The sequence below is a fragment of the Ursus arctos genome, unplaced genomic scaffold (genome assembly GCF_023065955.2).
Source record: "Ursus arctos isolate Adak ecotype North America unplaced genomic scaffold, UrsArc2.0 scaffold_21, whole genome shotgun sequence".
In the NCBI taxonomy this organism is placed as follows: Eukaryota; Metazoa; Chordata; class Mammalia; order Carnivora; family Ursidae; genus Ursus; species Ursus arctos.
This window is the reverse complement of record NW_026622886.1, coordinates 15,890,357-15,915,698: the sequence shown is the minus strand read 5'-3', so window position 1 is coordinate 15,915,698 and position 25,342 is coordinate 15,890,357. Positions and strand designations below refer to the sequence as shown.

Below are 25,342 nucleotides of genomic sequence, written 5' to 3'. Positions count from 1 at the left end.
AGTGAAAGGAACAGATACTCCTGCTGGAAGGAGTGTCAGTCATGTAAGAAGAAGGTGTAGGAATGGAAATACATGTATATTAAGCCAATCCAAAAGTAGACTGGATTGGAAAACAGCGAATGCTGTTCAGCCAGCTTTCACTATAAGAGATTTCCACTGCCAACCTTGGATGCAAGTTTTATTTTCAAGAAAGACAATTGAGTTTATTTGTGGGTATCGAGTATACTGTGTTCATTGTCAAGAGTCACTCACTATCTGTAGTTAAGAGGTAATTTCAAAGCTATTTCTGAGAGAGAACCATTTCAGCCTAGAAATTCTAGGAAAATGCCCACTTAAGATTTTGTGTATTCCCATTTTACATTTTAAAATTTATTCATTAAAGATTCTAATGTTTTAATAACATTGTTTTTCCACATTTGGTTTAAGGAAATGTCAATCCCATGAAGCAGAACCCAGTGGAATGAGTATATGTGATTAATAGCCTAATTGAATTATGTTGTTAACACTAGGACATGGTAGAAGTGTGTAGTAGTTTCCAGGAGAGTCAAATATGATTCAAATCGTCGTTAGGAACAATTAAAACTCAGAAAGCCGGAGTTTTGCTGAATTATAAATACCTTATGACATACACAACAAAGTTGAACAGAAGAACTAACAGCTGAACCAAATCTTCATTGTGTGAAAGCTTGAAATGTTTTGACCATGTTTTAAAATGAGTTTAACGTTTTTGTGATAACGATTTCTGGGATAGATGATAGAAAAATGTCCACAGTGTTAATGAAGCTTGGTATATAGTCTTGCTGCTTAATTAGGAGCTACATGCTGTTTCTGTAGCATAAGAAATTAGATACAGTTGATTGTTAAACAACTTGGGGGTGGGGGGTAGGCAGTTAGGGGCACTGATTCCTCCCCTCCCCCACACACCACCAAATACCATGTACAACTTTGACTCCCTGAAAACTAGTACCCTGCTGTTGACAGAAACTCTTACTGATAACAGTCGATTAACACATACTTTGTATGTTATATGTATTATATACTGTATTCTTACAATAAAGTAAGCTAGAGAAAATTATTAAAAACATAAGAGAAAATACATTTACAGTATTATACTGTATCGAACAAAGTTTGTGTATAAGTGGATATGTGCAGTTCAAATACGTTGTTCAAGGGTCAACTATAATCACCATTTTTATCATTTATGAGATAAATCAGAATTTTAAAAATCTCAGATACCACATGGTTAAGAAACAAACATTTCAAATATCAAGGAAGCTGTAGGTCGTAGTTGAATGCTATGCTGCTCCTCATCTATCAAAGAATGATGCAGTACCTTAGTAAGTCAGCTACTCCCAGCAATTTTAACCTCAGATTGTATCTGTTGAATCATTTATCTTACAAGGCAGCCCTGACTGCACATTCTCAGAAGTGTTCATAGGAGTGTGTGAGATGTTAACCTCAGCATTGATATGGTTTATGAATCTTCTGGTTATTAAAATATGCCTTGAGTTTCCTAGAAAAAAACTAAAAGTTGGCATGTGTGCCATCTGTGCAACAGTCACTTAAGAAAGGCTAGTTATACTGAATGAAAGTTTAGGGGCTATGTCTCCTATACAAGATATAATTCCCATCTATTACTGAGATTCGAGGTACAAGTCAGCTAGCTTGCTTTGTGGAATACAGCGTATGTAAGGTTTGAGGATGAAGGATAATTCATTCAAGGAGCAGTATCTTATTATTTCAAGCCATGATCTCAACACAGAGGGCTATATAAATCAAGGTTAAAACTCCTAAGAAATTATTAACATCTGAACATTTGATGTGCCCAATGTTATTACTAGAGGATAAACAATTATTTACTGATTCTATTGACTGTACAGTGGTTAGACTTTATTTTTTAAAAGGTTATTTATTTGTGAGAGCACAAGCAGGGGGAGCAGGAGGCAAAGGGAGAAGCAAGCTCCCCACCGAGCAAGGAGCCCAATGCGAGACTCCAACCCAGGACATGATCTGAGCCAAAGGCAGACGCTTAACCGACTGAGCCACCCAGGCATCCCCAGTGGTTAGGCTTTAAATGATATTAAAGCAGGGAAATTTCCTAGAAAGCTTAAGATGACTTACCCGTAAGAGACCATGCCTATTATTGATATGATTATATCTTCTGTTAGGAAACAGACCAAAGCTTTCCATTCTCCTGTATTTGCCACAAAAGCTACCTGACCTGAAGACAAGAACATGACTGTAGGCCTAGTGACAATTCAGATTTCAAGGCTCCTTCAAGAAAGTCCTGCTCAGCCTGGCTCCCAAATTACCAAGAGATTGGTGAGTCATTATTTCAATAATAGTAGAACCAGCACCAAACAAGATAAGTGCTTCATTTATTTGGCACTGAGAGAAACAAATATTCCTCACAAATGAATTTTCAGATAGCTGAATTTATACTTTGAAGTGCTGAAAATTTTCTTTTTAAATATTTTCTTTTTAAATATTTTTCATGTCTAAAATATTGTGTCTTATCAAAATGATTACATGGAACATGATTTACATTTCATTTAGTATCATTATGAACATCAGATACCATATGAGGATGTGCTATGGTGATACTTCCCGTGTGGGGTATAGGGCTATTTACAAAACCAGTCCCATACTATGTAACTTTGGTTATATTAGTTAATGGCTTTGCCCTTTATGTGCAAAGACACTTTGGATATGTTAATGGTAAAATTCACAGCAGTCCTTCCTGTAAGGCAGATATTATTGTTCTTACTTACAGATTAAGAAATTAAAGTTCATATGCACTAAATTTGTCAGAGCCAGGATTGGACCCCAGCTATCTCTGATTTCAAAATCTCAATGTTGTTTCTACTATATTAAATCAGACATGAATCAAACAGAGCTAGTCACTTCAAAGTATTCTGGAATGGCTCATCCCAGAGCCTTGGCTTTTTGTCATGGAAGTTAGCTACATACTCTGACTCACTCTGTGCATCTGGATACCTTTCATGCTGGGCATAGGAAACTGGGACTAATGCTGTGGGTTTTTTTTTAAAGATCATTGTACTTTATTTTATAACTTTATTGAGGAATATTTGATGCGGAGTAAATTAGACATGTTCAAAGAGTACAATTTGATGAACTTTGATACATGTATATACCTGTGAAACCACTATCATAAGCAAGATAATAAATACTTTTCACCCCTCGAGATTTCTTTGTGTCTCTTTATAATCTGTACCTCTTGCCATCCCTAGGCAACCACTGATCTATTTTCTGCCTTTATCGTTTGCATTTTCTAGAATTTCATAGAATTATATAATGTGTTTTAAATGTTAGAACTTCCTTCTCTGCTTAGGCGGCCCTGGTGACATCGTCACCACACATGACTTGTGTTGCTTTAGGGCAGTCTCCATCTGAGGCTTGGCAAGCCCCCTGTGATTTACGATGCCTCTCCCTCAAACCCTGCTCTGGCTACCACTTCCCTACTGTTTTAGGTCATCTTTACCTATTTCCTAACGCCATGGAAGACCCAGGAAGCCTTACATGATTCTTTTCCTGCAGCATCCCGGCTGTGACCTTTCTAGTTTCCCCTTCCTCTAACTGGATAGTGAACGCCAAGGCCCTGATCCTGACGGACAGTTCTCTAGTTAGGGCTCCCACCATACGTGATATGCTCCCTGGCAGTCCACGAGGGCAAGTGGGGTTCAGATCCTGCCCCATCTAGATTTCCTAGTGGTAGACTGGCGGATCCTGCTTTTCCCCACTTGTGTGTGTGTGTGTGTGTGTGAGAGAGAGAGAGAGAGAGAGAGTGTATTGGGAATGCATAGGATTCTTGCTATATAAAATTACAAGTATACGTTTCAGCATATTTTTTTTGAAAAATCAACTGCTCAACCCTTTAAAATATTGTTTTTACTGTTCAGAATAGAATCTATTAACCTTAAAATAAAACAGCCGGTTATTTTACCAGCAAAATGGGTTTATTCAGGAATAACAGAGAATTGCAATTCAGGACATGCAAGCTATGGCAAAACCATAGGCAAGCCCAGAAAACAAAGGAGAGGAATGCTTTTTCATAGAGGAAAGGGGGCAGTTGGGAGGGGCTGTTCTAAACAAAAAGTCCATTGGCGTGAACTGGGAGTTTGCAGTGTGGTGGCTTCTCGTTGACTGAATTGCAACAGTGTCTCGCTGGCTAGGCTGCTGTGTCTAGGAGAAAATCTTCCTCCTGCTGGGGTAGTAAAGCATGGGCTTCTTCCTGTTTGGCCAGGGGCTGCAAGGAGTTAGGTATGGCATGAGAACTCCCCCTTCTGGCCTTGCAACTCCATTTAAATGAGGGTTCCTTTGTTCAGTCTCAAATCAAACACAAAATGATATTTGCTCCAAAATTTCATTATTTCTGAGTTGTCAGTCTTTTTATAACATGACAGAGGTCATGTTACTAAAAAGTTATTTCAGTCTCATCTAAATAATTTCAAACTAATTCATATCTGAAATGTGTGTTATTTCATCTTTCATATCCTTAATCTCAGCTCGGACTATTGTTAAATTAGATATTTTTTCATTTAAGAAAGCAATTTCTTTCTCTCTTTGGAGTAAGTCAGTAACCAATCTCCCAATGCGTAGTGTTAAATCGTTTACCAATGGTTCCAAACGGGAAAAGTCCTTCTTTAGATTATACACCTTTGGTTTTAGATCATTTGCAAAAGTCACTGTCTTCATAACTTTAGCTCTGTCACTTTCTAAGCTTAAAAACCTATCTGTGTGCTTGTTGAAATCATTCTTTAGCTCTGAAAGTATCTTCTTAACAGAATTAATTCTTTGTGAATTTTCAGATGCTGTCTTTCGGAGCATTGCTGTTCGGTCAATGCTACTTGAGAGAAGATCACCTATGTTTTTTACTGTATCTTTTTCTACTTTTTCTAGTTTATTTTCTAATTCTTGCGCAGAATCTGTCAATGATGTTACATCAGTTACTAAACCTGAAATACGTCGTATATCTGTTTTTACAGTTGTAATCTTGAGGCCAACATCTTTTGCCATAGAAGTTGTACTTTGGTCTACTTTTGTCACATCTTGAGAAAGAGATGTCAAATTGTTGTTCAATATATTCTGGTTTTCAATTATCCTGTTGGACCAAGTTTTCACCTCATAAATTTCCTCCTGTAGACGCTTTAGATGAGCAATTATTTGAAAAGACTTCCACTGTTCCATGATAGCTTCAGACTTCTGACACTGTAAGAAAATATAATACCATAATTAAATTGGTTAAAAGCTTAATATATAAAATTCAAGTTGAATTTTGAACTATAACTTTACCATTCTTCTGGAAAGCATGGTAAAAGATGTATCAAGTGTATTACTAATGATTAAGAAGGAAAACATGAAGGAAATTTCATAAAATATCACTGGAAAGAGCATTTTTCAGCTATTTTTATACTATCAGTCCTCTGTACGGTGGCAAAATGAGCTAAATGAGAGACAGTGAGGTATTTTTTCTTGCTGGAGAAGAGAGGAGGAAGCTTCCTCTAGATGAGCTTTGGTAGATTTGTGGGGGTCAAACAAGGCAACATAATTTTTGAAACACAAGTTTGTTTGTAGCTATTTCTAGTGCTAGAATGAAGGGACCAACGTTCAAGACTCCATGTGTATATGCTTTATTGTCCTGTTACTTTTAAAGATTTTATCTTTAAGTAATCTCCACGCCCAACGTGGGATTTGAATTTATAACCCAGAGATCAAGAGTTGCATGCTCTACTGACTGAGCCAGCCAGGTCCTATTACTTTTATAAATAATTTTCTGGGGTATTTATCCTGAGACCCTGAATAATTCAATTAACTAATTCTAAAGTTCCTACTATGTTAGACATACCAAGTGTGAGAGATATAAAGATGAGTACAGCTTGGGTTGTGACCTCAACTCAGTTTAGTAGTTTAGTAGAGAAGATAAATATGTAAAAAACAAAACAACCAATAAACAAAAAAACTATCTCCAAAATTCTAAAATCCTATGATTCCAAACACAAGTGGTTCTCAGCTTTTGTATATTGCCATGCCATCCTCCTTCCTTACCATCCACCTGTAAATTGTCATTTTGGTTTAACCTGGATATGTTAGTTGATGAACATTTTTGTTTCCTCATCCCATCTAACACCTAGTTGATGAACATTTTGGGCCACACAACTGCCTGGGAGTATTTCAAGCTATTTTCATTGTTTGTGGTAATGTTTGTGTGCACATGTGAGTGTGTGTGTGTGTGTGTGTGTGTGTGTGTGTTTAAATAGCAGTGTCGGAGAAGTTGAATATTTTGTTGTTTTTGAATATTTGAAATTTTTTGCAAGTCTTTATTTAAAATATTCTAGTTAGTTAACCCTTCACAATGTGGCCATTTTTCTCCTTCTAGATGTGCAGTTTGCTCTCTCAGTGTTCAGAATGATTTGATATTTATCTGGCTGTGTTCCAGGGATGAGGTAAGCATAGGGTCTCCCTACTACTCTACCATCTTAATTCCTCCTCCTGAGTATTTGAAATTTTATTGCATTGTCGAGTGTTAATAATATTAAGAGGGAAAAGAAAAAAAGAAAGTGTGGATTTAGTGATAATAGTTTATATATGAGATATAATCTCATAATACAAAACTGAAAATTGTAACAGGAATTGTCAGGTAAAACTAGTAAACTTCAAAAAGAAGATAAACTGAAGACTGTGGATTGTATGCTCAGCTATGGAGGAAAAAAAATTAAAGGACATATGTAAAATATATTGTCAAAGCCTATGTCCGAAGACAGATAGACATTGTGATTACACTGAAAGAGGGAGTCCCCTTTATAATGTGTAAGTCGATCATATGACTTTCACACATTTAACTTTCAACTTGTTTTCTAGGAGAACATTGTTTTACTATTTATTTATTTAAAATATTTTATTTATTTATTTTAGAGGCAGGGAGGAGGGCAGAGGGAGAGGAAAGAGTCTTAAGCGGACTCCACTGAGTGCGGAGCTGGAAGTGGGGCTTGACCCCAGCTCCCTGAGATCACCACCTGAGCCGAAACCAAGAGTCGGTGCTTAACCAACTGTGTCACCCAGGCACCCTGGAAAGCATTGTTTTAAAGTGGAGGTTGTCTATAACTGTGTACTAATAATCAAAACTAGTTGGATACTCCGTGTACATGGATATATCAAGAGGATATAATACTAAGTGAAATAAGTCAGAGAAAGACAAATACCATATGATTTCACTCATATGTGGAATTTAAGAAGCAAGACAAAGTGGAAAAAAAGAGACAAACAAAGAAGCAAACTCTTAAATATAGAGAACAAACTGGTGGTTGCCAGAGGGGAGGTCGGGGGGGCGATGGGTGAAAGGTGAAGGGGATTAAGAGTACACTTATCATGAAGAGCACTGAGTAACGTATAGAATTGTTGAATCACTGTATTGTACACCTGAAACTAATTTAACACTGTGTGTTAATTATACTTGAATTAAAAAAAATAAAATTTTGTTTTTAAAAAGCCCTAAGCATTAATTGGATCCAACAGTGTTTACTGGGCATGTATGTGCTAGTATGATCAAGAACAATTTCTGCTTTTAAGGTGTTTGTAGTTTAGTTTGGGAAAGAAAATGTCAATGAATAGATGATTTGAAATAAGAAAACAAAGTGGCGCCTGGGTGGCTCAGTCAGTTGAGCGACTGACTCTTGATTTTGGCTCAGGTCATGATCTTCAGGTTCAGGACTGAGCCCAGAGTTGGGCTCTGCGCTCAGCAGGGAGTCAGCTTGAGGATTCTCTTTCTCCTTTTCTCTTTGCCTCTCCCCCACTCATGGGCGCACATGCTCTCTCTCTCTCTCTTTCTCTCTCTCTCTCTCTGAAAAGCAGTTTTACAAAATAAGATCTACAGTTTCATCTCAAGACATCAAATTTTATTTCCAAAATAATTGTGTATATCAGTTTTTTTTATGAATTACCATTATAAAATTGCATTTGCCTGGTTTACTCAGCTAATCTTTTGAGATTACTTTGATAACATTAACATGGTTTTATATAATGCAAATAAAAATTTAGTATGTTCAGAAAATTATATTTATAGCAGCTTAAAAAAGGAGTAACAATATAGCTGCAAAAAATGACAAGCTGAAATGGAGCAGAACAGTTATCTCAAAGTAGTAATTCCCCTTCTTTGCCCCATTATATATGTTGGATTTCAAAATATATTTTAGGATTTTTCTTCTCAAGTTTATGCTACGTTAATTATTGGTGAGGGGAGGTGGCCCCAAATGTTTTTTGGTAGAGAAGTTAGACTGTTGAAATGTTATTATGAGTATGACATTAAAGAGTAACCATAGGGGTGCTTGGGTGGCTCAGTTGGTTAAGTTTCTTACTTCAGATCAGGTCAGGTCATGGGTCCTGGGATCAAGCCCCACAGCAGGTTCTCCTAGCGGGGAGTCTGCTTATCCCTCTTCCTCTGCCCCTCCCCCACTAGTGCACGTGCCCATGTGCGCTCTCTTGTTCTCAAATAAATATCTTTTTTTTAAAAAAAAGAGCAACCACAAATGGGAAGGAAATCAAGTAGTGATTGCAAAAGCATGTTTTATTTTTAAGGGAAAGGTTTTGCAAGTGTATTTGCTGAAACAGAGACTACAAAGGGTGAAGGAAGTAGATGGCTTATTTCATCCAATTCATTGCTAGGTTATTGTTTATTAATGTATCTACTCCGTAGAGTAAATGTAGCCTAACAGCATTACACAGTTAAGACTCCTAGAAAGAACGTACTTTATTCTTGGAAGGATCAGATCATTAAGAAACTGCTGGTAAGGCTCTCTGTTTCACTTGGTAGCTTATAAAAACAATTCATCATGAACTTCTACTGATCTTTACTAAAATATTTATGAATATAGTGTAGGAATATAGAAACATACTTGAAATTGTTTCACGGAATTATTATTTTTTAAAGATTTTTTTTATTTATTTGACAGAGAGAGCGCGCACAAGCAGGGGGAGTGGCAGACAGAGGGAGAGGGAGAAGCCAGCTCCCCGCTGAGCAGGGAGCCCAACTGGGGGCTCAATCCCAGCACCCTGGGATCACAACCTGAACGGAAGGCAGATACTTAACCAACTGAGCCATCCAGGCGCCCCTCACAGAATTATTTTTAAAAATTACTTAAGGCTTGCCTAGAATGGACAGAAGTGTTGGAGTCCACCAATAGCTCAAAAGATTTTTACCGAATTCCTGTCATATATACAAGGTACTAAGCTAGATGCTGTCCTATAATGTTAAATATTGTCTGGATCTACAAGTAGAGCAACATGGTTCAAGGGAATGATTTCTGGGTCCAATGAGCTTTCCAAAAACTTTGCTAAAGGATCTTTTAGCTGTAACTAAAGAACCCGGAAATTTTATTAATCTCTAAAATTAAAAACTACATAAAGCCAGAAGGGGGTCTTAGAGATTTTTTTGATATAATTTCCTCATTTTACAAATTAAAAAACTGAGCCCCAAAATAAAATGCCCAAGGACAGACAGCTAGTGGCAAAGCCTAGCTTAGAAAATTCTGGTCTAAGGCTCTTTCTCCACCACTGCTTTCCCACTGTTCCCTAAACATTTATTGGTTCCTTCTTATGCCCAAGGCCCAAATAATTTTAGGTCATTGTTACAACTTTTGGGTGACTTATAGTCTCGTTTAATGACAACAGGGTAGTGGACACATTTGGCCAAATTACAGTTTTTTTTTTTTTTAATTCTCAAGATGGATTTCTGGTAATTTTCTCCCTCTGGTTGAATAATAGCAGATCGCATTGCACAGTGGGAGGTCAGTGGCTTCTGGAGTTGGACAGACTTAGCAGTGTGATTGCGAGTTTCCTAACCTTGCTAAGCCTCAGTTTCCTCATTTTTAAAATGGGTGGCATGGCTAGCAAAGTTGTAGTGTGAAGTAGGGATAATAAAGGTCATTGTAGGTACTCAGTGCACAGAGCTGTACTGTGATGATGATGAATGTAGACTTCCTAGCAATGTCTGACACATAATAGCCTCCAATGCTAGTTCTGTCCTCCCTTGCTGTGAAAGCTGGGATGGAGCATTTTGATTTGTATTAAATTAATAGTTCATAGCTGAACTGAAAAAAACAGAAGCTGGGTAAATTTGCAGAGCTCTTGCTAACTGTGCACATAAGTATATAGAGAAATGAATCTTTTTTCATGTGCTTGGTGAATTTGCAGCATCATTTAAAAAATTTTTAGTATCATTATTAATGACATATTAAGCTTTGATCAAGATTATAGATTCATAGAAAGGTCTGTAATCAGACTGAAATTAAAAATGTATCTTACTAGTTTTTACTAGTAAGTAGTAACTAGTATCTTATAGTTGAGAAAAAAAATAATAGTTTCTTACTAGTTTTCTGTGAAACCATAAGGCTAATAAATCAACATTTTTCATTATAAAATATAAAAGTACATTTAGTCAACAGCTTCTAATCATTAGGCAAAATTTAAGGAAATATTACTATAAATATACTTTTAAACTTTGCATCCAAAAGTTAAAAAAAATAGGTGTTTATTTTGTAAAAGTGATTTATTTATACTAAATTTAGAAAATGGACCCAGTAGTACTCTCTATCAGGAATTGATTGATATAGAATTTATTATCAACTACAAGATACAAAAATGTGTCTTAGAATATGGTAATCTTCCTTAAAGGAAAGACTAACAATGTAATTTAATATTTGATACACAGGGAAGTTTTTGAAATTTTAAGTATCTGTGTTATATAAATGAATGTAAGGAACAGAGGAAGAAAAATTAGGTATATCTAAATCTCTCTACTGACAATTTTTTATAGGAAAACCTCTGAGTAAAGGAAAATATACATATACGCATGTACATAATATGAATATACATACACACAATAGTTTTCTCATGAAATACTTGTAGAAGAGTAGTTTCTGTTTCCCTGGTAACTGTCACTCTAGAACACAGTGGTCACCTGGTTTCCATTTATTTTCTGTAGCAACTACTATGCTATATACAAGTTAATAATAATGTTGCATCAAACCTGGTGATAGGCTAAACAAACAAGCAAACTATGAGAGATCACATCTGCCATGACGGGATGGAGGTTGAAACAACAAAGTTCTAGTGAACTTTAGAATCTATTTTATTTGCATTAAAATAAAGGCAAACAAATACAATTTTGTCAGTGCACACAGACAAGAACTTAGACATTCAGACGTCAAGGAGTTTAATGTTAAGATTCCAGAAATTAGTAATATGCTCTTTAATAGTAGCATATTTTCAGGCTTATTTTTATGACCCATGGCTGTCTACCATAGGCCCTCCTAACCCCAAAGTAGAACTTGTTTGGGATTTTTCCAAAAATGTGCAAATTTACATAATAAAACTACCTGACCACAATTGACTGCTTTCAAGTTGTGTTTAATTCCACTGATATTACATTATAAAACTGGGACTACAGTTGGTTATTGGCAAGAAGACACAAGTAGGAACAATACTTCTATATGCAGTTGACTCAGTTTTCAACACCAAATTTGAACACTCTTGATACACCAGTTACCAATAAAAGTCTTATGTGCTTCCCCAACCCTGCACATTTCCAATGATCTTACTGGAAAAATCTGACTAGATCTCCCCTTAATCACATCCCAGTATGTCACATCTTATTCCTTGTGACTCCATTATATGATTTAGAGTAAAATAAAATCATCATGTAAAACAAATTTGGTTGGGGAATTAGTTTGGGAACTCTTTAAAACAATGGAGTACATTTAATTACCATAGTTATCATAATTTCTCAATATGCTGCTTTTTCCTCTTTAAAACAGGCCACAGGTATGTTGGCATTTTTTTTTATTGTAGGTAGAATAATTTATCTAGGGATCATGTATCTAGCAAACTCAAGAGTCTGTAACACAGTTAGAACCTTAAAAAAAAAAATCCCAGGTAAACAAAGATATTCCAAAAGTCCATACTTCATACACACTTAATTCATGGGTAAAACTTTCAATAAGAACATATTTACTCCTTTTTTTTTCATTAAAAATTTTTTTAAAGTAATCTCTATGCTCAACATGGAGCTCAAATTCATGACTTCAAGATCAAGAGTCAGGCACACCTATATTTACTCTTATTTAAAAATTCTTATAAATATCTCTAATACACTTTAGAACCTTAATAAAAAGTAAAAATGTTTCCCAGGCTCCACAGTTTTCAAAAAGTACATATTGATTCACAGCAAATCACTTCATGTTTTCCTTTGGTCATGTTATCTTTTGTTTTAGACAAAATGTCTATGAACTTCGTGGTCTGGATCTTAGCCTGCAGTAAATTACAAAGGAAATGCAGAACTGGTTAGGCAGGCACATTTCCTACCAACCAACCTGACAGTAACAGCGGGCCAATGGGTCACATCTTTAGGTGACAGAAAAGGTATAAGAAATAGACATAAGGTTTGAGAAAATAGCAAACTAGGGTCATTTAGTGAGAAAGGAACCACTCCTCAATAGCTTCTAGAGGTGTTAATATATTTGGGTCCAATATAATAGGTGAAACTCATAATAATGTCCATTACTTATTAGAAAAACATTTAAAATATTAAGTATATTGCTTTAAAAAGGTGGGGATATATTTTGGAAATTCTATTTAAAATGCAAAAAATGAGATAAATTTTATTGCTTAAATAGATAAGCTTTCATTATCTGGATAATCCATGTGTGTGGATGTGTCACTTATTTGCCAGTAATGTAGGATAAAAGGCATATCAAAATAACAGAAAAGTATGGAACTAATAACTTTATGTATAATATGGTCATCAGAATAAATGTGGTGCATTTAAAAGTCACTATCAATTCCTTTATTTTCTAAATTATATTCTTCTAAAGTTCCCTTTTCTCTTGTACTTGAATATACCATAAAATCATGAACTTTTCCTTTCAGAACATCCAGTTCATTTTGCATCTTTAATATGCTATTGTCATACTGAATTCCTTCAAGGGTTTTTTGCATCTCCATGATTTCAGATACTGCTTTTAGCATATCATCTTCCATATTAAACATCTGAGTAGTTAAGTCTTCCATTTTTTTTTCTGTCCCTATCAGATCCTGAGAGACTCTGAGAACAGAGCGAATAGCACTCTCAATTGTTGGCAAATGTGTCTTGCATTCTTCAACTTTGGGTTCATAGTTGGAAAGTTTATTAGTCAGGTCTTCATCTCTGGCAAAGAGAGCATGCTGTTCCTCTTCTAGCTTTTCAACTGCTTTTGTATCAGAGCCAAGCTGCTCCTCTACTCGTAGAAGATCCTCTTCTTCTTGTCTTTTTACTGTTCTAATATTTCTTAGTGTGCTATCTTCCAAATCTTTTAGCCTTTCAGTGAGCAATTTTATTTCTTGTTCAGCTGAATTAATTTGGACAGTAACTTGAGAATGTATTTGTTTTGATTCTGATTTGAAAATGTCTGTATTAACATTCATTTCTTCTAGGCTTCTTTTCCAGAAATCTGAAACATTCTGGAATTTCTCATTAAGGCTTTGCATCTTTTGGGTGAGCAACTCTTCACTATTTTGGATGTCATGCATAATACTTTGGAGGCTGGATACTTCTTGCTCAAACTGGGTCACCAAAGACATGGATGATGTAGCTTCCTGCAGGATAGTTTCAGTAGACTCAAGCTGCATTTATAACACAAAACAATTCCCAAAGCTACTTAATAACTTTTTTTTTTTTTTTTTTTTAAGAGAGAGAGAGAGCATGAGCAAGTGAGGGGAGAGGGGCAAAGGCAGAGGGAGAGAGAGAATCTTACGTAGGCTTCATGCCCAGTGTGGAGCCTGACATGGAGCTTGATCTCATGACCCTGAAATCATGACCCGAGCCAAAATCAGGAGTTGGACACTTAACCAACTGAGCCACCTAGGTGCCCCTTAATAACTTTTATATTAGGGAAATACACTTTAACAATGACATGTCCAGTTCAAATTCTGAAGATGTCTAAAATATCCATGTATATCAGAGCCATAATGACAAAAACTTTCATTACTTCAGTAGTTGTTCTAACAGATTTTAAAACAAATGTAATAGATTAGCACTATGGTAGAAAAACACACACCTGAATTTATAAACCTAAATATCTGTACATTTTCATGGAGGGACATTCAAGAGAGAAATAATGTTAAAGAAGTCTGAAGTATATCATATTTCCTTCTTTTCTTACTCCAATGGAAAGCAACTTAGTTGTCATTCTTACAGTTATTTGGCTTTTTTGATTCTGGAAGAGTTTCTTCCTCAAAATCTCTTGACTGACCTCTTACAGAGAAGGTACCAGAATCAGATCTTACAGATATAACAAAAGGCAAAATGAATAAAAGTGCGGTTTACGGAGGCAACTCACATCAAATAGTAACATGTGCTAAGTATCTGTAAATTGTGGTAAGCTCCTGGCATTTCCTCATATGTGTCCAGAATATAGGAGGCTGTGGACCTCTTTTAGCTTATACTCACGTAGATCCTCAGAGACTACAGGAAGGCCTAGAATGATCGTTAACTTACTAAGTGTTTACGGCATTGTGTTGAAGGCATAATACTGTACAAGATATGGTTCTGTCCTTAAGAAGCTTAGTGTAATTGGGGAGAAAGCCAAGTCTACATGTGTTATGAGGGGGAAAGAGCTATGGAAGCACTTACATGGGGCACCCAAACCAGACTTCAAGGATCAAGGAAAATATTCTAGAAGTATTATCTGATATCTGCTTCTAGTTACTTCTTTTCTAAATCATCCTACACACTACAGACAGATGAAGCTTTTAAAAACCGCTATGCACATCATGGTATGACATTAAAAAACCCACGATGTTTCCTAATACTTCTAGGATAAAGTCCCAAATTTATCTCTATGCTATTCTCCCCTTCTTGTTGCTTAGCTCAGTGTGTCCTTCCTTCAAGGCTCAGAACAGATCTCAGCTCCTTAGCGCAGCATTCTTCCATAGCCCAAACTCCTGGAGCACCTACTGTGTTGTGTATTTGACACCTGTTTGGCACTCGGCACACAAAATTAGAGAATTTTTGAGTGTTCACTCTGTGCCAGACCTTGTGCTAGACACTAGATATCAAAATATAGACATAATATAGTTCCTGACTTCATAATTTGACAGAGGAGACAGCATTTTGGATCTTTTACATCACATATTCTGGAGTCCCACTAAGATTCATTGATTATCCTCTGTTCCATTATTAGGCACTAAGGATATAAAGACAGAGTGTTTGCTTTAAAGAGCAGAAAAGGAGGCAAATTAATAACAACACAAACTCACAAACTTACTATTTCTGTCACGATAGAATTAGCATGGGGAGAATGAATGCTCCGAGTCTTGAGCGGAATGAGGAAAGGCTTAGAAGTGACTGAAATCTGACACTTGAACAGAGTGATGTTACTAGTCAGGTGAAGATACGAGAGCTTCTAAATTCCTTAGGGGAAGGAATGTCTTGTGCCTTTTTGTACCTCCCCTGTCTTAGGGTATAAAACACATGTTTGTTGACATTTAGGAAGAAGAATGGCCATAAATCTGGGCCCACCCCAATCAAGACCTGAAGCAATCCCAGGTGATAGAAACAATGTGTAACAGTACTGACTAATATAAAAAGACCACTCTGAAACCTTATTTAAAAGTTATTTTAGGGGTGCCTGGTCGATAGAGCATGCAACTCTTGATCTTTGGGGCTGTAAGTCTGAGCCCCACATTGGGTGTAGCGATTACTTAAAAATAAAATCTTTAAAAAATAAATGTACACATGTAGCTATTAGACAAGATCCTTAAAAAATCAATTCTGAGAAATATTTGTACATCAGCAATATTCTTAAGTTTAGCTGTCTTATTATCAGCCTTTTGAGGTAAGTTTATCTTCATCTATGGTAATTTCCTGTTTAGGCTGTTCACCAAGCATCACTATAATCCGGAGGCAGTAGACCCCAGCAGACCCCAAATACATGATCAACTTTTCAGAACAGTAAAGGTCTCAAGATTGAATTTGAAAATATATAGTGACTAGTATGCTACAATAATTTGCATTTATGGGCTGTCAATATATCCTAATAGTTTTTTCATTTATTTTTAAAAGAGTTTAATACCTTAAATTTATTACTGTTTAAAGTTTTCAAAAAGTTTGCATATATATTGTATCACATCTGATCCTTATAAAAATATTGTTATTCTCACTTAATAAATGATGAAACAGAGGCTAAGAGAAATTAAAGTGATTTTTTCCAAGGTTACACAGCTGTGATGAGAGCCCACATCTGGTTGTTTTCCCCTCCTACTGATTATCCTGGCCTTTAGGACAAGCTTTGCAAAAGGGCAGCTATTGTCGAATTACTCCTAGGGAAGACTGGGAGAGAAAGAGCTTTGCAAAGACTGAGTATTTCTTGGATAATGATGATATTTTAAAAATCTGCCTCAAAAAGCATTTTAATTGCCACAAAATTTTTCATTTTGAAAGGACATCTTTCTTCAAAATTTGTTTTCAATAGCTTTTAAATACATGGAGTTCTATCTCCTGGGATTTATTTTTCTGTAACTCTGTTCCCTCTGATTAGAGGAGCCCCTAACAAATAAAATCAGATTCCAACTTGAGCCCTACGTCAAAATACCCACTCCTGTACCATTATGTAGCTTCTTTTTTTTTTTAAAGATTTTATTTATTTATTTGACAGAGATAGAGACAGCCAGCGAGAGAGGGAACACAAGCAGGGGAGTGGGAGAGGAAGAAGCAGGCTCATAGCTGAAGAGCCTGATGTGGGGCTCGATCCCATAACACCGGGATCACGCCCTGAGCCGAAGGCAGGCGCTTAACCGCTGTGCCACCCAGGCGCCCCCATTATGTAGCTTCTTCCCAAAGCCCCTGGGCTCACCCTCTGTGGAGTCCCCTGGCATACGTGAGGGATGCATAATTTTCATCTATGGCTTTTCTCTTCTGGGGGATTGATTATATACTAATTCTATGCATGAGGCCACAGGAACTCAGACCCTCTGTTTCATTTTTCTCTTTTTGTAAATCCTTGCTCACCGTGGTGCCAAGCAGAGTCCTTGTCTACCTTATGACACGAGTAAAGGTTTAGTGAACGAATAAATGAACAAAGAAGGTATGTTTCCCAATCATAGCTTGGTTCCTGGTAGCCAGACAAGTCCTGCATGATGCCTCATTGATTGCAGCTGACCTCTGCTGAGAAGCATGGTAGTTAAAAATTTATGTCTCACATTTCTAAGAATTCCAGTAATAATGCATCTGCGTTTGCAGCTTGAAGAAACACAACATACACATGGATTTTAATTTTCAGTTGACTACCAAACCAATATTTATTTTTAGTCATTTTGATATGCAGATGTATACAAATTTACCAACTAGAAAGTAAAGAAAGAAAAAACCTGATGGACCTTTGCCCAGCAAGTGCTGTTGCTATTCTAATTTTATACCTGAAGACCAATCACATTTTCAGTGCTCTAGACACTTGATATTTAAAAAGGAAATTGGGGTCACATCAATATAAACAGTAACATTTATATTTAAAAAAAAAACCCCATCTTTTCAAAATAATCTGAGTCTAAATTGGACTGAAGGGAGAAATGTACGAAAACCAGTGAGAGTTAAAGCAGTAATGGTCTAAAAGGCAGGAAAAAGGAAGTATGAACTGGTGTAGAAAAGTGGTAGTAGGGAAGAAAAATGGGAAAATCTACCCAAGTAAGCCAGTTAATAATTAATTACCTTTTCTGAAATTAAACTGATTTTACTTTGAAGTCCTTGGAACTTGTTGGTTTCTATTTTCAGTAACTCGTATTGGCTTTCCACCTTTGCAAACTTTTCTGACTGCTGAAATACAAACCTGGAAAAGAAAAAAAAATCACTACCTCCTAATTCACATCCATTTAAGTTTGAATTTTAAAGGAATATTTTATACTTCTGGTAAGGACAACATAAATTCTGGTATGAGTAGTGACAGCTTTTAGTAGTTTATTTTGACAAATTAATAGAAAGCGAAACTCTATACTGTTCAAGTCCCAGTCCAGTGAGTGAGATGGTGTGATAGTTGAATGCAAAGAAATATTTTGGAGGAAGAAATGACGAATTATCTGGAATAAGATATGAGATCTCTATTATTTTTCTAAAGGCCATATTTGGGCAATATCTAGAAAATAGGTGTTTTCATACCGAAATGTAGAAGAGTTACCTATATAAAAAAAGTATTTTTAAATTAAAATGTAGGCAAGAAATAAAGCAGTGGAACGGAACAGAGAGATGACTAGAAGCTGAAAAATAACAAGTCAAAACTACAAAAACAGGAGTCATTGTCAAAGTGGCAATAGAACATATATGCAATGCAGGGTTTATAATCTCTACAATTGGTTATACTCAATATACAAGTCATGTAGGTGTACTTAATTTTTTTCATATAATGGACTTTAGATGCTATTCTAAAATTGGAGTGTATTCTTCATCTGGTAAGTAGTAAAGGTTGCGGAAACCTAAGTTATCCCAATCTTAGAAACAATAAATAGACTTTTGTTTGTATAGGACTTGAGATAAGCAAATGCAAAAGAAATGCTTTGGATCTAATACCATTTTGGCTCATCTACTTTTGACTCAATTCTTTGGGCTCAGAAAAAGCAGCAGTTGAAATTCTTTGTGTATTTATTGAGTCATCAAAAAGTGGTGGGGCAGAACCCTATGAAGAGAGTGCTTAAATCAAACTACATAGACCAGTGGTTCAAAAGCTTTGCTCCATATTGAAGTCACTTGTCTGCTTTTAAAAAGTCTAATGCCTGGGTCCCACCCACGGAAATTCTGACTTATGTGGTTTAAGATGTGATTTGGATATTGGAAATCTTAAAAGCTCCCCAGATTATCTGAGTACTCAGTCAAGCTGAGAAGCACTAGTTGATAGTGTTTTATGAAACTGACTTCCACTGAAAGACATACATTTAAAGATCGCAAAACTCAAAGGACAGATGAAAGACTTCTAAGCTTTGTGTATTATTGCAAAGGTGTGATGCTTCAAATTCATAGATGTTATTAGGCTAACTTGCTATAAAACTATCCAAAACTGAAATGGACTTTTTGTTTTTTTGAACAATGTTACAATATCAGATAAAATAAGTTTTTTAAAAAAAGATTTTATTTTAGAGAGAGTGAGTGAGCCTGAGTAGGGGGTAGGATCAGAGGGAGAGGGAGAAGCAGACTCCCAGCTGAGTGCAGAGCCCAATGGGGGGTCGATCCCATGACCCTGAGACCACGACCTGAGCTGAAATCAAGAGTCAGATGCCTAACTGACTGCCGACCAGGCACCCCATAAAATAAGTTTCTTTCGATGATGGCTAGTGTCTGTCCTATGAGATAACAATGAATTAAGTAAGCCCAGGTTACATAACTAGCATAGATTGACTTTTCTCCTATGTGCTAAAATGACTTTTAAATAACATTTCTGGTTATTAGAAAATGCCATTACTCTAATTTTCAAAGATGAATGTGTAGACTTAATTCTTTTTTATATTGGCTGTTTCATTCTTGGATTTTAAGAGATTATTTTCAGAGTATAGGCTTATCTGAGATCATCAGACAGAGACCAAGGATGGAGAATACCCTGAAGAAATAAGTCTAATTTCAGAGATTAGTTTTTTCACTCATTACTCCAGTGTTACCTCAGGGATTTATCCTGTAGATTAGACTGTTTATTCAGAATAAAACTGTTATTGTAAGAGACTTTTTATGAAGGTTGATACAATACTATAACACATTATAGCACTTTCCATTTTATTAAATATTTTAATGTCTATTTCTGGACTTCTTCTCAAAATTCAAATATTAAGCAAAACTTTGAAGAAAATTATGTCATGCTAGTGCAAATATCATCTCTGATGATAATGTGTAGGTTTTTTTTCATGGTTAGCTTCTCAACAAAATAAAAAGAAAGATTCACCATTATTACATATGAATAATAATGCATATAAGAAAAAACAAGCATAGAGGTGCCTGGGTGGCGTGGCTTGGTTAAGCGTCTGCCCTCAGCTCAGGTCATGATCCCAGGATCCTGAGATCGAGCCTGTCGTCCTCGGGAGTCTGCTTCTCCCCTTCCCTCTCCCCCTCTCTCTGCCTGCCATTCTGCCTGCTTGTGTTTGCTCTCTCTGTCAAATAAATAAATAAAATCTTAAAAAAAAAAAAAAAAAGAAAAAACAAGCATAAAGTTGACTCTGGTAGTGAAAAAAATGAAAAGTGGTTTGTATGTGCTGAGTTAAAATACATTCATTTTATTTTTCACTTGGATGTGCCAGGCACTATTCTAAAATTATTTATAAATATTAACTCATTTAACATTAAGGAAGAGGATGATTTTCTAGAAGTCAATGTTGACAGAAGGTAGCTTCAGTCCTGAAAATCTAAATTTTTGAAACTGGCATCCAGGTTAGTGTCCAAAGCGCTTTGTTTCCTTTTATGAATCAGAGGTGTGTGTGTGTGTGTGTGTGTATCTATATATAGATATATATATACATTTTTTTTAAGTAGGTTCTACACCCAGCATGGAGCCCAACGTGGGGCTTAAACACGCAACTCTGAGATTGAGACCTAAGCTGAGACCAAAAGTCAGATGTGGGATGCCTGGGTGGCTCAGTCAGTTAAGTATCTGCCTTCGGTTCAGGTCATGATCCTCGAGTCCTGGGATCGAGTCCTGCATCAGGCTCCTTGCTCAGTGGGGACCCTGCTTCTCCATCTGCCTGCTGTTCCCCCTGCTTGTGCTCACTCTTTCTCTGACAAAAAAAAAAAAAAAAAAAAAGGTCAGATGCTTAACCAATCAGAGGCATATTCTAACAGAAGTTCAAGGCCGCCTTATTCCCTGTCTTCCTCAGTTTAGATGAGACAGTTAGGGTCTGCTAAGGGCTCTAGCTTCTAGTTAGAAAAGGACTATAAATAGTTCTGGACGAGGGATTTTTTTTTTTTCCTAGGGTTTTGGCCTCCTCTTAGGTTAGTATCAAAGGGAGGGCATATCATACTGGGTAAGAGTATGGAACTGAGCAATTTTAGCTCTGCCATTTATGAGCTGTATAGTCGTCTTGGCAAGGTATTTATTTTTGCTATAGTTTCCTCATCTGTAAAGTGAGAATAATACTTCACAGGGTTGTTGTAGATTAAATAGGTTCAAATTCGTGCAGTTAGGGTACCACACATCAGTTACTCTTTTTAAGTCTGTTGGCCATTTCTTTCAGATTGCTTTGTGCAGCTGCTTTTCCAACCCTCTGACAAACTTATAGTGGTACAAAGGATCAGGTTTTCCTCCTGCTTACACCGGATGGAAGCCCCAGGCCTGTCCACCTTTGAAATCAGTGTTGGGTTTATAGTAAATCAAGGATGGAATGGATGGATTAGACCACTTACAGGAAGAGAACTCTCTTACCCTGTTTTTGGGCCTCTTCTCATTATCACATGAGAAAAGGATATGGGAAAAAGGGTCCCAGGTTAATTGGCTAGTTTAGTGTGGGCCTTACAGAAGGAATCTTCGACTCCTTCAGAATTCATTGCAGTCTACAGACACCTCATACTGATTCAGGGCCTGTAGGATGAAACAGTGTTCATTTCCTTAGGGAACTACATAGCTCCTTTAGTAATCTTAGATGGTGGCAGACAGCTGATTGAGGACTTACAGGATTTCTCTGATTGTTTCAACTTAATAATGAAAAGGAGGCAAATAAACAAAGGAAGCTATCACTATGGATCTTCTGCAAGAGAAGGCTTTCAGGGCCACTAAGGTCAGTACCCATTCAGCCCTATGTTTCATACTATAGCTTCATTTTCAGGCACAATACAGAATGTTCAGGAAAATAGCGACCATATTCCATTTAAAATCAGTGCATGTAGGGGCACCTGGGTAGCTCAGTTGATTAAGCATCTGCCTTCAGCTCAGCTCATGATCCCTGGGGTCCTGCATCGGTCTCCCTGCTCAGCAGGGAATCTGCTTCTCCCTCTCCCTCTCCCTCTGTGTGCTCTCTCTCCCTCTCTCTTGCTCATTCTCAAATAAATAGATCTTAAAAAAAAATCAGGGCATTTAAAGCATAATCCTGTCTTTCAGATAAAACTTCACGTACAAAAAAACAGGAGAAAAAAAGATGAAAAATGAGGTTAGTGAAGATTTTCAATGTAACTCGTGTCTTTACTATCAGGACTAACAGTAAATTCCTGCACTAAAGTGTCTACTTTTCAGGTTTTCCTTTATTGATTTCTTTTTTTTTTTTAGACAGACAGAGGGGGGGGAAGAGGGGCAGAAGGAGAGGGAGGCAGAATCTTAAGCAGACTCCATGCCCAGTGCAGAGCCCAACTTGGGGCTTGATCCCACAACCCTGAGATCATGATATGAGCTGAAATCAAGAGTTGGATGCTTAACTGACTGAACCACGCAGGTGCCCCTATAGATTTGTATTAGTGCTTTTCTTGAAGAGTAACTAAATTATTGAAAAGTTGAACATTCTGTGATGTAATTTATCTCATGAATATGACTCTTTGGGTAATAGAGAATTAGTAAATTTAATAACCCAAACTGGTTGTATTAGGTTCCAGAGAGAAGCAACATATACAGATAATCCCCAACTTATAATAGTTTGACTTGAGTTTTTTGACTTTATGATGGTGTGTAAGTGATATGCATTCAGTAGAAACTGTACTTTGAATTTTGACCGCTTCCCAGAGTAGCAGTGAGATCCTGATCCTCTCCCGGGTCGGATCCTCTCCCCTGATGCTGGGCAGTGGCTGCAGCAGTAGCTCCCTGTGAGCCACGTGACCATAGTCGCTTCAAACCAATCTGTACCCATACAGGCATTGTTTTTTCACTTTCAGTATTCAGTAAATTACGTAAGATATTCAATACTTTATTATAAAATAGGCTTGTTAGATGATTTTGCTCGAGTGTCTGCTAATGTTAAGTGTTCTGAACACACTTAAGATAGGTTAGGCTAAGCTATGATGTTTGGTAGATGAGGTAGGTGTTAAATTCATTTTTGACTTATGATATTTTCAGCTTACAATGGTAACCCCATCCTAAGTCAAGGAAGATCTGTATCTTTTAGGCTACTAGCTTTGTTACTGAATAACTTTCTCAGTATAAAAGGGTTTTTGTTTTTTTTTTTTAAGATTTTATTTATTTGACAGAGAGAGAGACCTCCAGTGAGAGAGGGAACAAGCAAGGGGAGTGGGAGAGGAAGAAGCAGGCTCCCAGCGGAGCACAGAGTGCGATGTGGGCTCAGTGGATCCCAGGACCCTGGGATCACCTTGGATCACGCCCTGAGCCTGAGCCAAAGGCAGACGCTTAACGACTGAGCCGACGAGGCGCCCCTAAAAGGGTTTTTATTTACCTAAGGAAGGTCGTGCATTTTAAGACATAAAAGCAACTTACAAGAGTAAATTTATTAAAAAGGGTAAATTTATTCTTTTAAGATCAAAATAAAAATATTACATAAAATGCCATATTACTAAGATGAACTTTTTTTTTTGACGAGAACATTTACTTATTTTAAAGATTTTATTTATTTATTTGACAGAGAGAGAGCACAAGCAGGGGGAGCAGCAGGATGAGGGAGAAGCAGCAGCAAGCTCACCGCTGAGCAGGGAGCCTGACATGGGGCTCCATCCCCTGGGATCATGACCTGAGCAAAGGCAAGGCCTAACCAACTGAGCCACCCAGGTGCCCCCTGAAAAGAACATTTAATAACATTCACTTTATTGTAACAAATATTTTATTAATTTTGACTCAGGATGAGTCACCAGTATAGTATAATTCAAAATTTACTACAATCAGAAATAGTTTAGACTAAAGGAGGCCCAGGGTCCCTCCTAGAATTCTATTACTCTTGAAGATGAATAACTATCTTCCAAATACTTTAAAAATCAGTGAAAAGTGGAAGGAAATTCTAACTTAAAGCATCAGTCTTGTTATTTTTTATTTATTTGAGAGAGAGCCCCCGAGCGAGAGCCATGCGGCAAAGGCATAGGGAGAGAGACAAGCAGGCTCCCTGCTCAGCAGGGAGCCCACACAGGCCTCCATCCCAGGACCCCAGGACCCCAGGATCATGACCTGAGAGAAGGAAGACGCTTGACTGAGCCACCAGGCGCCCCTTAAGGTTATTTCTAATACTCATTTTTTCTACAACAATGTGTCACTATTTACTTGGTTTAAAGACTACAGATGTTCAGTTTTAGGTGAACACAAATGCTACACTTTTGTCATTTTACAGTACTAAAATTCAATCTGTAATTTAGGAATACACTTTAAATTCATAACACATTAACAATGATGGAAATATGAGAAATCCTCCAAACTCTGATATTGTCATTAACGTTTGTTGCCCTGAGATCATACTGAATTCTTTAAAGACTGCAAACCTTGCCAATAGGGATTTATGGGCTGAGGGTGCGGCAACTGTGTCCAAGGCAAATGTGCAGCGGACAGGAAATGGTGGCTTACAAAAACGGAAAAGCTTCCGACGTGTAGTAGGCGCTTAATAAAGTTTGGCTAAATCCGCATCTCATAAGAAATGGCTGACTCGTTCCCAGACCTTAGTCTCAACTTCAGTTGAGTGATCAAGCACACTACTAGGCCAAAGGAAAAGTGAGTTGTAAGAAACGAGCGAAGAGAGAGAGAGAAAAAAAAGTAGGGCTGTCCCTTTTTTGGGGTCGGAGCAGAGGAACAGAAGCCGCAGGTCTGGGGATGGAAGGTTAGCGGGATGCTGAGCCGGGCGAGGCCCCGAGAAGAGCGGGGCGACCGCGAGAGGCCAGACACAGGGCCCGGGCGGCCTCGCGTCCACTTACCAGGCCAGGCCCAGGCACGTCCCCAGCGACAGCAGGCTCACGCCGGTCCGGGGGTCCGCCCAGCCCCCACCTCCACCGCCCCGGGCCTCGGGGCTCTTCCCGCCCTCGCTCCGCTTCCCCGGCTCCGAGGGGGCTCCCTTGGGTCCCGACTTCTTCCGGCTCTTCACCTCCGACATTTCTGAGGACGCGACAAGCCCCGGGCGGCTTCTTCACCTCGGGGGTCGGGACGTGGCCGCCTTAGCCTCCGCGGGGACGCCTCGGCGGTGACCGCGCCCCCTCCTGGACTTGGCACCGCCCACAAACTTGCCCCCTCTTCTCCCGGCTGTTCTCACTTCTTCACAGCGTCCCCCAGCCACCCGCCCTGTCTACTTCCTCCAGCAGAAGCACCTGGCGAGCCTCCTTCTCCTTTCCATTAATGCCGCAAACCTGAGGAAATCGTGGCTTCCCCGCGCGCACGGATCGCGGGACAGCGAAGGAGCGGGGAAGGGTAGCGCGCGCCACGTGGAGCGC

General features: G+C 37.8%; 1 protein-coding gene across 2 annotated transcripts; it reads right to left on the bottom strand.

Moving 5' to 3' along the window:
* Window positions 1-3,958: 3,958 nt before the first annotated feature.
* On the bottom strand, window positions 3,959-25,335 carry IKBIP (IKBKB interacting protein). Of its 2 annotated transcripts, none has more exons than XM_026499836.4 (3): window positions 24,833-25,332; window positions 17,753-17,870; window positions 3,959-5,229 (listed from the first exon to the last, which is right to left on the bottom strand). In XM_026499836.4, exons 1-3 carry the CDS (start codon window positions 25,006-25,008, stop codon window positions 4,474-4,476), a joined length of 1,050 nt encoding a protein of 349 aa, XP_026355621.1. In that variant the 5' UTR covers window positions 25,009-25,332; the 3' UTR covers window positions 3,959-4,473. The 2 variants fall into 2 exon arrangements, with proteins under 2 accessions (XP_026355621.1, XP_026355620.2); XM_026499835.4 differs by lacking the exon at window positions 3,959-5,229 and adding an exon at window positions 11,126-13,671 and having other exon boundaries at window positions 24,833-25,335.
* Window positions 25,336-25,342: the final 7 nt, after the last annotated feature.